Here is a 14554-nt window from a genome sequence, read left to right on the forward strand (position 1 = left end):
GCCTTACAGCAAGCGCCCATTTAACAGAAAGAGAAGCCTTGATGTCAGAACTAAAAGTTCTCAGTTACCTTGGTAACCACATTAATATCGTGAATCTACTTGGAGCTTGCACTATTGGAGGTAGGGTTATCAGCAGATATTGATTATTTGTGCTCCTTTTTTTTATTGCCAGAAGGAAGAACCTTACAAAGATAATTCAGTGCTGCTAAGTATGGAAATCTTAAATACGTGTCTTCCTTAGGCAGGTTGCAGATCATCACGACTATCATCTGTGAATTCCTGAATCTAGGTTTTAGGCTCATCCTGCTAACAGTGACAAGACCACTGTAGCTGCAGCTAAAAATGAAGTTTGCTGAGAGGTGACAAAACGTATAACTTAAGGTTTTTTTTTGTTCACCACACTGTTTCTCACGAATGAGAAAAGATAAAACTTGCTGGTATTCAGGGGGAAATCAGCAGCCATACCTTGTACAGTCTTCCAGTCTTTTGACTGAAAAGTCAAAAGCCTTTTAACAGATCTTCCAGTCTTTCAAATAGAATGGCAACTGTATCTATTAATACACCACTGGAGTTAAAGTCTAAGTACTTGAAAGTTGAGAAGGAGAATTCCCAAATGAAGCATTGTACAACCCAAGTATTTTATATTCAGTAACTTTAAAAATGAATACAAACAATAAGCTTTTAAAAGTTTTTCATATATAATGAAAGCTACAAAACAGCTGAAGTGTCAATACAGAGTGATGCTGTCACGTATTTTTAACTTACATGCTTTTGAGTATGAAAAATGGTGTTGTTCCTTACAGAAGAACTTGCTCTTTAAGTTCTTGCTTCATTTTTTCAAAGAAAAGGAGCTTGTAAAAATTCATAGCTTTAGACAAAGGCAAAGTGTTTCTCACTTTCACTTCTAATGATTTAAAAATAGGATGAAGCAATTTTAAGTAGTTGGTGAACCAGAATCACTGGCCTGAATGCATATCTGTCTCAGACAGCTGAAGAAATGTGGGGTCTGTGAGCAAATCCCACCACAAATGCTGTTTTTGCTGTTAGTAAAGCTATAATTATTAACTGCAGAAAAATGGAAATCAGCTATTGAGGTTAGGAGATGGTGGTACAGAATAACCTTACAGTTGAAATAACATGCAGCATGATTACATATTCAAGGGCCATAGCTGCAGTCATTCACTCAGAAAACATATATTTGATCTATAAACATCCGTGCTGGAGATGACTTGATTCTCCTTTCCGATTTCATTTTAATATTCTAAGACCTTGTGCAGTGTAGTTTTCTGTCGCAGCAGGCTGTTCTGTTTGAATGATTTTTCCTATTATACTGCGGAATATAACACTCTACATCATTTCCAAAACATTACTGAAGGAGTGTGAAGCTCTACTGTAAACAGAAGTGAATCAAAAGGATTAATGTTTGAAGCTTGAATTACTCGAATGTTTGGAACAAATAACTTCCTTCAGGAAGTGAGCAAAATCAAACAGATGTGTCTGGCCAGACACATTATCACATGAAGAAAGAGAAAAAGACTTATTTGTTTAATTTTTTGTACAATGCTATACTATTGAGGGGGGTGGAAATTAATTGGGAGTGACACAGCTTTAGCTGGACAATAATCTGTGAAAGAGAAGATGCTGGGTTGCTTGTCTGTAACTTCTCAAGTCTACACAGCATTAGGCAGTGTGATTTTTGATAGACCAGCCTGTGTGCTTAGCTGAATGCTATCTTTGTGTAAGGTTTTCTGCCTTGAAGACAATGCTCACCTGCTTTCTCAACCTCACGTACATCTACAGGACCCACGCTGGTCATTACAGAATACTGCTGCTATGGTGATCTCTTAAATTTTCTGAGGCGGAAGCGAGATTCGTTTATTTGTCCAAAGCATGAAGAACACGCAGAAGCAGCTGTTTACGAGAACCTTTTGCACCAGGCAGAGCCCTCAGCGTAAGTGCGACCTGCTGAAATGTACTTGTGTTTTCAGGAGATTGAGAAGGAGGGGATATCGAAGTTCATTAGGGATGAAAAACTGGGAGAAGTCTTTCATGCAGCAGGCTTTGAAGATTCTTTGCTGTGTAAGGAAACAATTTAGTTAAAGAGATGATTTGTACAGTGGGTGGCTTATTCTAACAGAGCTCAATTCATTGTATACACTCTGTGTTTTACTTCTTTATCAAATTTCCTGTAGTTATTTCATGCAGCTCCTTGGCTCCAGTCTTCATATGTATTTGTGTTTATCATTACTGTTCAACATTGGCAGTGCTCATTTAGCAGCTTGAATAACAATCCCCCCAGTGTTGTGGTGTTAATATTCTGGGTTCTCACAAGTTCCTGCCTTCAGAAATGACTTTCTACAACAAAAACAGTGCCTTACAGTGTTAGAGGCAAGCTGTCCCTGGTAGCTCACTGGATTGTGTGATGCTCCAGCCCATGTCAGAGATTGCTCTTGTACTTTCATTTTTCAGTTACTTCATCTGTATATTTTTAGCAGTTCAGTTTTAGATCAAGCCCGAGTTCTTTATGAGTATGTTTCCAAGCATATTTCCTGCTAACTCCTTCCTTTTGCAAAGTGAGGGAGACATAATTTTCCAAAACTTAGGGTCTGCTACAATACCTGCCTATTTTTTATTTTCAGTCTCTTCACTGCCCCAGTGGGCCCATCACTCTGTGTTGGCAGGCACAAAGCAACCAGGAAGCCCCTTAGGAGGTGGTAATATCCTTTTTTCCCAGCAATGCATAGTGCTAGTGAAGCTGTTTGTACTGTGGCAATAAATGCATGGATAGATGGTGATACCAGAGAGGTTGGTACCACAGATACCATGAACTCAAAGCCATGAGTTGCCATAGGAGGTCTGTCTTCTTCTTAGTGCAGGGATACCACTGTTTGGGCTTATTTTGTAAACCGAGGTATTAACGAGGGGGTATTTACCAAATTCTTGTATTAGTATTTACCATAATGTTGCAGCTGCTGAATGTTTCACATGTGTTTGTGGTTTGGTGGTGACTAAAGCTATCAGTGATCTCATAGCTACTTTCCATGTTAGCTATGTGGCTGCATTTATCGTTCATAAACTAAGCAGATACTTCAGGATAAAGAAGGACTATGGTATGAGTTCTAATGGCAGGAAAGTGAAAAATGCCAAAGTGCATCTGTCATTTCTAAAGGGGCCTAACTTTATGTTTATAAACCATGCAGTATGAAAATTGGTACAGTTGCAATGTATATATCGATAAGAAAACTTAAAAACAAACAAACAAAAAAAAAACCAGCAGATGACTGTCCCAAGCCTTGGCTGACCTTTCGAAATACATGTGAATCCACTCGGAGACTCGGGAAGCTCTGAACTTAATATTTTTTACCATTTGTCTTCTGCATTTCAGTTGCCACTTCAGTTGCTGAAATGCTAGTAGAAACTGGCCCAAGCAGAAGAAGGAAGCCCTAGCAGGTCCTGTGAAACACTGGGTCATTAGTTTATAGAGGCCAAAGTCTATATAAATAGTATACATAGGAAAGGTTTTGTTTGCTTACCTGATGCATTGTTAACTGTGCTGATGAACCTCTCTTTCTGTACAAGCCTTTTCTCATCTTTCTTACATGCCCATGGTTTTCTAATCATCTGTAAAGCATTGTATTCAGAAGGTCGGTGTAATGTCATCTTTCTGTTTGGATTGCTTTTGAGGTCCTTTTTCTCTAAATTATATTTAATTTCATCTGCTGCCTCTGCAGTGATGCTGTCAACGAGTACATGGACATGAAACCAGGAGTGTCATATGCAGTTCCCCCAAAAGCTGATAAAAAAAGACCAGTAAAGTCTGGTGAGTACAGTGATGAGAAATTGTTTGCTGCTGGGAGTGTAGGGAGGAGGACTTTATGGATTTTTTCATGATACTTTTCTCCGATGGATGGGGACAGTTAAAGAAACATGGATTAGTATGAGAAGGCTTAAAAAAGAACAATATGCTAAATTACAGTGTCTTCTATTTTTCCACACTTAAATAAAGTGTCAGTATTATATTTTGCTTTTGGGCAATGAGCTATTTATGTGGCTCTAGTGTAGTATTTATTCAGATCGCTGATCTGTTTAACATAAGACTGTTTCTAGATGATTATACCTGGTCCACTCAAAAGCTGTTGATATTTATATTGTGTAGGATCCTACACCGATCAGGATGTTACCCTTTCCATGTTGGAAGATGATGAACTTGCTCTAGATGTTGAAGATCTACTAAGCTTCTCTTACCAGGTGGCAAAGGGCATGAGCTTCCTTGCCTCTAAAAATGTAAGTTAATGTCATGTGTTGGAAGACAGCAGATGAACTCATCCGAGCTTGGGAGGTGATTCTTGCAGGTTTGATCTTCAGCTCTTCACTTGTTTTCTGTAGCACACAGGTAGTTAAGTGAAAACTTTTGATAGCTTTGGAGACATCAAAACCTGCAGGAGTGAGCCTTGAGGAGTTAGTTTTTCAGGCTTCTCTGGTGTAGGGCAAATAGATGGAATTCATGAAAGGACCAGAAAAATTTAACGTGTGGACATCCTCAAGAGCAATTAAATCTTGAGAGTTTAAGATTCATTCTCTGTGGCATTGCTGGAGAGTTTACAGACTAAAGAACAGTGAGATGGCTGATCTGTTTGCGTAAAAGCGCCTTGAGTATCTGTTCAGTTTTAAACAAAGCTGCACTTCCATGTCTCACGCTGAATACTGCCTTAAACAGGGGAGTTATCACACTGTATACTTTTTTTTTAAAACATTATGGCTTAATGTACAAGGTACATCTTGTTTTTAATTTTCTTAAAAGATAGAATCAGCCTAGAGACCTACAAATGATCTTCATTGGCTACACTGAGCGTAACAGACATCTCCAGGTTTCTTGGGAGAGGTACTGCATAACAGAAAGGGTCTGAGAAAGAATACAAGTTTTAAACACTGCATAATTCCGATCTTTCTATGGTGTTTCCTACATTTTTCTTCAAAAATGCTATTTACTATGTAAACATTGTGACAGGATTGTACAGGTGCACCTTGGATAAAGGGAAAAAAAAAAAGAAAATCGAAACAACAACCCTTGAGCAATTTAGGGTAATTCTGTGAACCTGCATTAATAGTGGGAAATGTGGCTCTCATTCTGCTCCAAAGCAAGTCCACAATAAAACTTGATTTTTTCCCCCGTTTCTCCTTCCAAACCCTTAGAAGTATTTTTTACTATCTGTTGCCAGCTTCAAAACAGACCCAACAGACAAACATGTTACATTACAGATTTTAATGATCTTTACCAGACTCCTGCATTCTGCACTATTTGGGACGTCCAGTACTTAGCACACATATTTTTTCTCTATTCTTACTTTCCTCCAGAATAGCCCCAGGATTCACTGTGCATCATTCCCAGTGATTGTTTTTGTTATATTTTTTCCCTTGATACAAACAGGCACTGTGGAGTTGAGTAGCAGAAGCGGTAATGAATATTACACCACAGCACCATGAGCTTGGGAAGTAACGTGTAGTATCTGTTCGACAGTGCAGAATTAATGGTTTTATCGCACAATTAAGTTACACTGTGCTAACAGTTTCTGTGCTTGGCCTCTTCAGTCGTTGTGTACGTACAGGCTCTTAGCTTCAGCTAGGGAATGCAGAGTGGCTTGGGATGATGGGTAAGATGCTTCAGATTGCCTCATGCCCTCGGGAATGGTCCACGCAGCCCAGCATCACAGAGCGGCCAGCTGCTCTTTTGCAACTCGTTCTTGTATCCAGGCTCAGAGGCATAAAAGTGCCTCTGTGAGAGAGGGGGGACAGGAGTCTGTCCTGGGGGTATAAGTCCCTTATCAAGCACACGGTGCCTTGATCACAAGACTGTTCTCCCTCCCATAGACAAAGTCTGTATTCAAGGCAAACTGCACTGCTTCTGGAGGAAAAAGACAGAGAAGCTGGTCATTTGGCCATTCCAGCACTTTACTGCTTCAGTGCAGTTAATGCTCTCATCTTTACATATGTGAAGTGAAGATATGGATTGGGATGCAATGAGGGTCCCCTGGGACACTAATTGTCATTAAACATAGTTCCTCCTGTAAGCATGCCAAGGAGGCAGAGATTACATTGCTTATGTGACTTGCAGTTATCATTTTGAGTTTTATTTGCTTAACTTTCCTGATATTTTAAATATATATTTTTTGTAGGGAATTCCACAAGTTTCATATTTTGAGGAAAAAAAATGCAGAAAAAAATTGAACAATTCAGCTATTTTTTAGACAGCCTTTCCCTGCGTATTGTATACCATCAGCACAGCAGGAGCTTAACACTGTCCCTTCTAGATGGAAAAAGAGATCATTTCATTAGAGAAATACATCCATTCTCTAACAAATACAGATGGACTCTAGTTGCACACAAAGAAAACACGACTGCTGGAAAAGTCAGCCACCCCTCTAGAGCTGCAGTGGCAAACATGCACACTTCTCAAATGAATGCTGGAACATAAGCTAGCAAGGTCATTGAACATGTAACGTTCATAGAAAGATACTGGCCTGTGAAGATTGACAATATTTTCAAATATTTAGTCCTGCTTATTAAACTCTCCAAAGTACTTAATACCTTAAGTTTTACAGAGGAGTGTTTTTGAAGTGGGATTCAGTTTTCTAACTTGTATGCTTTGAATCGTTACCATAATTTTCCCAGTTTTCAGCTCTTTCCCCTCAATCACAGTAGCCACATAATAAAAGACTGGAGTTATTTTAGAGACAAACCACATTTTCTTCTTATTTGTCCCGCGTTAGGAAGCAGGCCAATTAGTTTTTGATAAGAAGTCGGAGAAAAAATTCTGTCCCTGGCATTCAAATTTAGCTGCAGATGTGAATTGCTGGAAAATTCAAAGTGCCTGCAGGTGGTCTTTTCTAAAATAAATGCATAGGCAGCCCTAACTGTGTGGATCAATGTCATGATAGTAAACATACTACACCAGAATTTTTAATCATTTGCGTACGCTTATTAACATATGGCTTCATTATGACTTTCAGCTTGCTACAAAATGCATAATGTAGTAAGTTTATAGCTAAGAAAGCACGTAACCAAGCAACAGTCTATTAAGGATATTATAAAATAACTTTATTTGTCTGTTTGTTATTTAGTGCATTCATAGGGATCTGGCCGCAAGAAATATTCTTCTCACTCATGGTCGAATAACAAAAATCTGTGACTTTGGCCTGGCCAGAGATATAAGGAATGACTCAAATTATGTGGTCAAAGGAAATGTAAGTATACGTGATACTTTATCCACCTGTTTTAAGTTAGGAGCGTTCTTGTTGTCTCGACTTGCAAAAAATCTTTCTTAGACAGAAATCTACATTTCCCAATCCTGCTGTTAGGTTTGTGTTGGTTGGGAATGGGAAAAGGGGCAATTGCTGACATAGATGCATGTGTTGACAAAAGCCCTAATATTTACATGTTGTTATGCTGGAAAAAAACATCTGAATGCATGTCATGGTGGAGGAGATGTTTTTGCTGCACCAGTATAACACACCATCTCCCTGTTACATATGAATATACCAGAAGTTACAGCTCTGTGACTAATTGCAAGTTTTGGTATTGCAATATTCTGACAGGTCAACCCTAAAAAAAATATTTCGAAACTTTTACTGTATTTGTATGTTACTGAAATAGTTTATTTTTGAAATATCTAAATATTCAAGGGCTACATCCTGTTTTTTGCTATAAAACATCACTCAGACAACAGAAACTGGATTCTAAAGTCTGAATTTATTGATTAGGGCATAGTGAGATGTTAAAAAGACTTAATTTTCTCTGATTCCTTATACAGATTTTAACCTCGTATGAATAACAAATGCAGCTTTAACTTGCAAATATATGTCAAATCCTGTAATGTACTATTACAGGATTTGACATATATTGTCAAGACAACAAATGAAAAAAGTGTAACACCTCCTATGCAGAAGAGTACCCATTACACTAGTACCTACCAGACTCTTTGAAGCGATGCAGATTGCATTGTCAGTACTTGAAGTCCCCTTTAATGTGCTTTAAAGTAGTAAAAGGAGCCCTTCTACACAAGAAAATTAAGCCTGTCTGTGATTAAAACTGGAGAAGTATGCTATGAGGTAGAGGTCTTTTGCATCTGAAACTGATTTTTGCTGCCTGGATTAATGTTTTAGGTCTGCATCAGGCATGTGCAGCTATCCACTGCCTTCAGTACGCTCATCTCTCACTTGCACCATTTTTTAAAGAAAAGAAGGTCCTCCCCATCCCAGCTGACTGCTCAGCAGTCAAGGGTCAATCACTTGTTAGGGACTTGACATGATCTGAAGGTTGCCTGTCCAGGTTTCCAGCGTGTTCATGGCTGATGAAGAGAGCAAATCACACACCTGAACATATCTTCCCGAAGTGGTTTGCCACGCTCAGTTAACCTCTTGGTTCATGGCCCCTCAGGTATCTCGGGTATCTCTGATGCTCTGCTGTCACCCAGCAGTCTGTTGACGTCCCGGGTACCTACAGCATCCCCACTGTAGGCTCTGGGAGAGAAGGTGTTTTTGTGTTTGTCGTTGACAACAATGTTGGTACCAGCCCCTGGATGGCTAGAAGCTGAGGTTAGGGAACAATGGGAACACAAATAATTCAGGAGTGGCTGTATTGGCAAAATATTGAGTGGCATTTATTGTACGAAAGCTGCTTTCAGGCTCAGGGTCAGGTCAGGAGCTGCTTGATCCGTCAAGGCTGGTAGGAGTGGGAAGTGCAGATCCGCAGCTTAGGCGGGAAGTGGGCAGTAAGTAATTAAATTTTACGTGTCTAGGCCACACTTTACGTTTCCTGAGTTGTCTGACAACAGGATTTTACTTAGCCTGAAAGGGTCAGAAGAGGATAGGCTGCAGCTGCCCTGGGAGAGAGGAAGCAGTGGCCGCAAAAGGCATCTGTTTGCATCTGGCCTGATCTTAACCCAGATGAAGGCGTGCTGGGGCAGGATAAATGCTTAGGACAGAAGCCTGGCCGGCTCCCACAGTCAGACAAGAAAAGGGCAAAGTAGGGAGAGGAAAGACTTCGTCTGTTCCCACACAAATGTATGAAACATGTCAATATATATTTCTTTCAGGTTAATTTTCTTTTTTTTTTTTTTTTTCTGATACACTAAGGGGATAAAGCAGATGTCTTAACTGTTGGCTAAAGCCTTGAAGCATTGTATGTAAGGTAGCCAGTCCACAGAAGACTTGAGTGTTTGCATAAGAAACCATGCCATGTTCATACAGATGATTTTCCTCTAACTTCCTGCCATTCCTTATAAACCAGCAAGCAGAAAATCAGAATGCAGGGAACTGCACAAGTTTGGTAGACCCCATAGAGAGATGAATCAGTAACAACAGTGCAGCACATGGAGTCTCTAAAACCAGGGATTTCCATTTTTGGTTGGATTCTTCTATTGAATTCACATATATTTACAGCACATAATAGGTATAAAAGGTTGATTTTATGTTGTAAATCTTTTATGCCTTATGACCATCGTCTTAATTTAATCCCTTTTCCCTGGAAAGGCTCGTCTCCCTGTGAAGTGGATGGCACCTGAGAGTATTTTCAATTGCGTTTACACTTTTGAGAGTGATGTCTGGTCTTATGGGATATTGCTTTGGGAACTCTTCTCTTTAGGTAAGCTCCATCAAAATCTGTACTTTAAGGGATTTCCATTTCTTCTTGGTTTTGCTCCATATGTAGAAACCCTGTTGCTCACCTGTTCTCCCAACAGGCAGCAGCCCATATCCAGGGATGCCCGTGGACTCCAAGTTCTATAAAATGATCAAGGAGGGATACAGGATGTTCAGCCCTGAGTGTGCACCCGCTGAAATGTAAGTGAGCAACCAGCACCTCCAGTCACCACACATAAGCAGCGATGCAAAGGAAGGGAACCTTCCACATTTGCATGAAGACTCTTTATACTGTCCCATTGTTTTGTGTTTTTATTATTATTATTATTTATTATTATTATTTTGTTTGGTTTTGTTTTAAATTATTTTTTTCTTTTAAGTTCTTTAACGTTTTAAATAATTCATGTAGTCTAACCAGTGTAGTATATGTCAGTACTGGTACAAGCAATGTAACACACTCATGCCTTGTACCATCTGATGACTTTGTCTTGGTATCTGCTCTGTGTCAATAAGTTATTGACAGATCACAGCATTTATTACACATTTTTAATTCCGATGAAGCAGTCAGTGAGATGTATCATCAGGCTGTACAGCGTCTGCGTTTGTGCTGTATTTCTGACTGCAAGAGGACTGGCCACTTGCCTTCGTCATGAGCTAACTCCAATGCACTGTGTTGTAAATGGCTTGGTACTTGGCAAGCTGTCAAAGAAAACTGTGTCCAGAGACTCTCATTAGCACTGACTCCTTTGTTGTCATAAGCACGAGTGTTAGCACTGCTATTTCTTTTCTTAAAACTCATTTAAACAACATTAACTGTGCAAATGGGTCACATTTTTCTGTCAAATAACAATACAGGTGAGATAAAAGCTCTCAGGTTTCCTCATCAGCAGTAGTTAATTTTAGTATCTTTGCAGGTATGATATAATGAAGAGTTGCTGGGATGCTGATCCTTTACAGAGACCCACATTTAAACAGATTGTGCAGCTGATAGAACAGCAGCTTTCAGATAGTGCTCCCCGGGTAAGTTTGGGCTCCGTACGGATCATCAGTTTTTTGGAGTCAAAACAGTTTCAAACAAGACATTAGACCAGAACTCAGAGGAATAAAGAACCTTCATTAATTTTCCAGTGTTATTTATGTAGCTCTGCACCGTAAGTGTGGGTGATAGGAGTGACGTATGGGCTACTCGCTTTTTCCTTCTCGTGTCGTTAGGCAGTAGGTGTGTAAGCCTGTACATGAAACAGGGACCACCAGCTGGAGAAGACTCTATGCATGGTTGATGTTTCTCACTCAAAATCTACTTAATAATTTTGATCTTACAAAATGTAGTGCTACTGCTTAGGTTCATCTTATCTTAAACTATGAGAAAATCTGTTCATCTGGGAAAAATCTCAGACGTTAAGTATATTTAGCTTTAATTAGAAAAACTTTCTGAAGGAAGGAGTTGAGCTTTTGGTGCTCCTCTGCCTCTTACCTCTTACTTCACCTAGCTGTATTTATATAATCTGTGAGGTATGTTGTGACAAGTGTATTCACCATTCTTTTGACCATTCCCTAGTAAAAGCGTGAGTGTAACTGGGTTTTAGAAAAGCAAGTTTAAACTGTGGTTTAAAAATAAAGCTTCCTTTTACCTTCTAGATGCCTTGTTTGGGCACAGAGTGCATGGCTTCCTGACAATTTGAGAAAAGAGGAAACTGAAAGCTGCTGGTGTTCAATTGCATCCTGTAGCATATTTTTGGCAGGTGCAGGCATTACTAAAACAAAAACAAGAATGTGAAGAAAATATTACCGAGGTTTCTCGGGGGCATTCTAGTAATAACCAGAGCTGTGTTTTTTCAAGTTGTTTAAATTTAGTATGCTGCTAAATGTAATAATAAATAAATAAATACAGTATGTTGCAGTGGTTTTAGTAATGGAGACTGGGGTTCTTGACTCTTAAAAATGCTGTTACGCCCAAAACCTGTTGAAACTGTGTGTTTAGATTTGTAAAGAACACCTGAGCTGGATGCTCCTCAGGTGGTGTAGCACAGAGTGGGAGATGGCTCACAAAGGTGAGCTCTCCAGGTACATGTGAAGGGACAGAGCAATCTGCAGGGAACTGACAGCAGTGTTTGGCTTCTGCAGGTCTATGCAAACTTTTCAACTCCACCTTCCAGTCAAGGAAATCCTACAGATCACTCCGTGAGAATTAACTCGGTGGGTAGCAGTGCTTCAGCTACTCAGCCTCTGCTGGTACGTGAAGATGTTTGAGTGGCACCTGGAAGAAGAGGAGCCCCAGTGTACTCGCTGTTTGTATTGTGCAGGGGGTGAGAGACGGAGGACTTCAATAATTTCTCTTACTTTTACTCACTACTACCACTGTGTAGCTGAAATGTCGTCGTAATACTGTTCTTTACCACACACTGTTTCACATAAACTTAATCTGTTGAGCACGGTTACAGGCATCATTGCAATGTTAACTGAAGCTGTATATATTTTGCTATATTGTGTGTATTTGCAGTAGAGCGCCAGATCTGAAGGAAAAAAAAAATCCTGAGCCATGGTGTGGAATGAGATGACTACAGATCAAACCAAATCTGCAGCGATCCTTCTTTGGATCCATGCCTGGAAAGCATGTAGTCACTTTCTAGTTAATCTTGTTTTGTTGAATTTAAGAAATAAACGTATAAAGCTAACTGCTTTGCAAACCCCTTTCCACATCCATACAAGCCAGAGAAGCTTTCCCAGGCAGATACTGCAGGTCGGAGACCAGCAAGGGGACTGTGGGTACCTGGGCAAGAGAGGTGTACATCCAAAGGATGTGGTGGTCTGCACAGCAGCAGACCCACCAGAGGGCTCTGGGGCTTGAACCAGTGGCAAGGAAAAGAGTGTGGACCTCAGTCTTCATTTCCTACCTGTGCTGTCAGCCACGCAGACCTGTCACTAGGTTTCTGTGGGTCCACATCCCACTGGCCTGTCCCCGCTGGGTCACATCCCACCACAGAGCATCCCCAACAGCTGAAGCCAGAGGGATGAGATACTTGATAAAAGCTGTGTCCCAAAGTGTTCACCAAAGATACGTGGGACATGCCGAGATGGTCAAAATACAGGAGGAGGGGCACTTACAGTAAATGGTGTGTTGGGAGGAGAGGCCGTTTAACGAGTCATCTTATCTTGGAAAGAGCAGAAGCAAAAAATTCTGTCCTGGGGGCCCTTTGCTTATCTTGTCATACCCAGGTGAATATTTCCTACAGGCCAGCTTGGATAATGCTTGCTGGAAAGGGCTATTCCCCCCGTGACAAGTCATTTCATCTTTCTATCTCTATAGTAGTGCTGAGATCATAATGAAGAAGAGCTTAGCTGGGAAGCACTGAATTTTTAAATGGGATAAAACAACACATCCCTGTGGTCTTGTTTGACAGATACGGGGCTTTGGGGTCAGTATCTGTTGTGCTTAAGTAACGTGTAACCCCTTTATCTTCCCATCAGAAACACTGCTGGTTCTTTTTTTCACCTTTGTTTCTGTCACCTAGAAATTAGCATTGAGAGAAGCATTTTTCAGAGACAGAGTACTAGTTAAGTACCTATTTATTTACAATGCACTTAAGCACTCTGTAACTTATACTTTACCAGGATTTTGGTTGAGTTTACATGCATTTTAAATATGTAACTAACTGCCCAAATGCAAGATAATTGTAAATACACACACTGGTAGTATGTTTTAGGTAATGTTGAATACCACACTCTTTATATACCTGTGCATTTGGTTTATTGTTACAGGAATTTGTCTTTCAGAGTTAGTCAAAAAGTAGCCATTTGCACTGAACTTACATAGGCTGTTGCACCTTTCCAAAGTTAGCCAGTTGTTTGGAGGCACTCTTATGCATACTTGTTGTTGAGCATTTTCAGTTTAATGCTATAAAAGCTCTTTCATAGTGTGTTGGCTTTCAGAGCAACTGTAGACAAACTAGTTGTTATAATTATAGATGTCTCGGTACTTAATGGACACTTAGCTGAAAGAGGTTTGGGTTTTTTCGTTCTTAAAATTTATATTTTTATAATTTGGGGATTTTTGAAACTTATTTTGCAATGGCTTGGTGTTCTGAATGGTTTTATGCATTGTTTTTGTAAATATGGAAATGTAGCAATAATGTCCTTTTGACTATTCTCAGTCCCTGAGTCTCAAAAATATTTTTATATATATATATGCAAAAACTATATGTATAAATATGTAAGTGTTTGAAAGTTTATGAAACACTTATGGATATGTTGCTCGGTTGTAGAATTGCAGTTCAGAAAAGTTCAAATAAATCTGTAAATATGTATTCAGATGCTACCAATGTGTACTATGTTAAGATGGAATATTTTCATGTAAGTCTTAATAAATTCTTGGGTTGAAGCAAAATCTCAGTGTCTGGCCACAAAGAGGTTGAGTTGGGCATTCTGAAGCACTTTTTCAGATGTGTACCAGAAAACCTTGATGGTTTTTCATTATGAAATCTATTTTCCTATGTAATAAGGGGAAGAGGGACAAATACTTGGGTACTTAGGCATAGCTTGATGCTGGAAAAATTTTCAACTAGAAGATTGATCCCATAGACTGCTGATGCAATCTACATGTTATAAATAGTATTACTTAAAATTGAACAAAAACATCTCAAAAAATCTCCATGTTATTCAGGGTATGGTTGGAAGGCAGTTGGAGCCCCTCTGCATACACACGTGCCGGTGTGCACACTCTTATTCCCTCCTGTGTGCTGGCACTTGCGCTCGTGCTGGGCTGGCCATACGCAACACCTTGGGGAGAACACATGGTTTGGTTAATTGGTCATCTTTAATGAGTCAGTTCCATTGCGTCTTGTTGTTTTCCCAGTGATAGGGGATGATGTTAATGGCCTGCATTTTGGGATGTTTGTCCTAGTGAAATCAGGACTGGTCAA

The 14554-nt window shown here is 39.7% G+C and overlaps 1 protein-coding gene across 1 annotated transcript in view; it reads left to right on the top strand.

Annotated features, from left to right (window-relative positions):
• The window catches only part of KIT (KIT proto-oncogene, receptor tyrosine kinase), a 54093-nt gene extending 40066 nt beyond the window's left edge, over nucleotides 1-14027 (top strand). Inside the window, exons 13-21 of the mRNA XM_066995878.1 lie at nucleotides 10-120; nucleotides 1801-1951; nucleotides 3732-3820; nucleotides 4157-4284; nucleotides 7119-7241; nucleotides 9528-9639; nucleotides 9737-9836; nucleotides 10550-10655; nucleotides 11760-14027. Coding sequence (XP_066851979.1) covers nucleotides 10-120; nucleotides 1801-1951; nucleotides 3732-3820; nucleotides 4157-4284; nucleotides 7119-7241; nucleotides 9528-9639; nucleotides 9737-9836; nucleotides 10550-10655; nucleotides 11760-11885 — 1046 coding nt within the window. The 3' untranslated portion in view covers nucleotides 11886-14027. The remainder of the gene's footprint in view (nucleotides 1-9; nucleotides 121-1800; nucleotides 1952-3731; nucleotides 3821-4156; nucleotides 4285-7118; nucleotides 7242-9527; nucleotides 9640-9736; nucleotides 9837-10549; nucleotides 10656-11759) is intronic.
• Nucleotides 14028-14554: the final 527 nt, after the last annotated feature.

Source organism: Anser cygnoides, chromosome 4 (genome assembly GCF_040182565.1).
Source record: "Anser cygnoides isolate HZ-2024a breed goose chromosome 4, Taihu_goose_T2T_genome, whole genome shotgun sequence".
Classification (NCBI taxonomy): domain Eukaryota; kingdom Metazoa; phylum Chordata; class Aves; order Anseriformes; family Anatidae; genus Anser; species Anser cygnoides.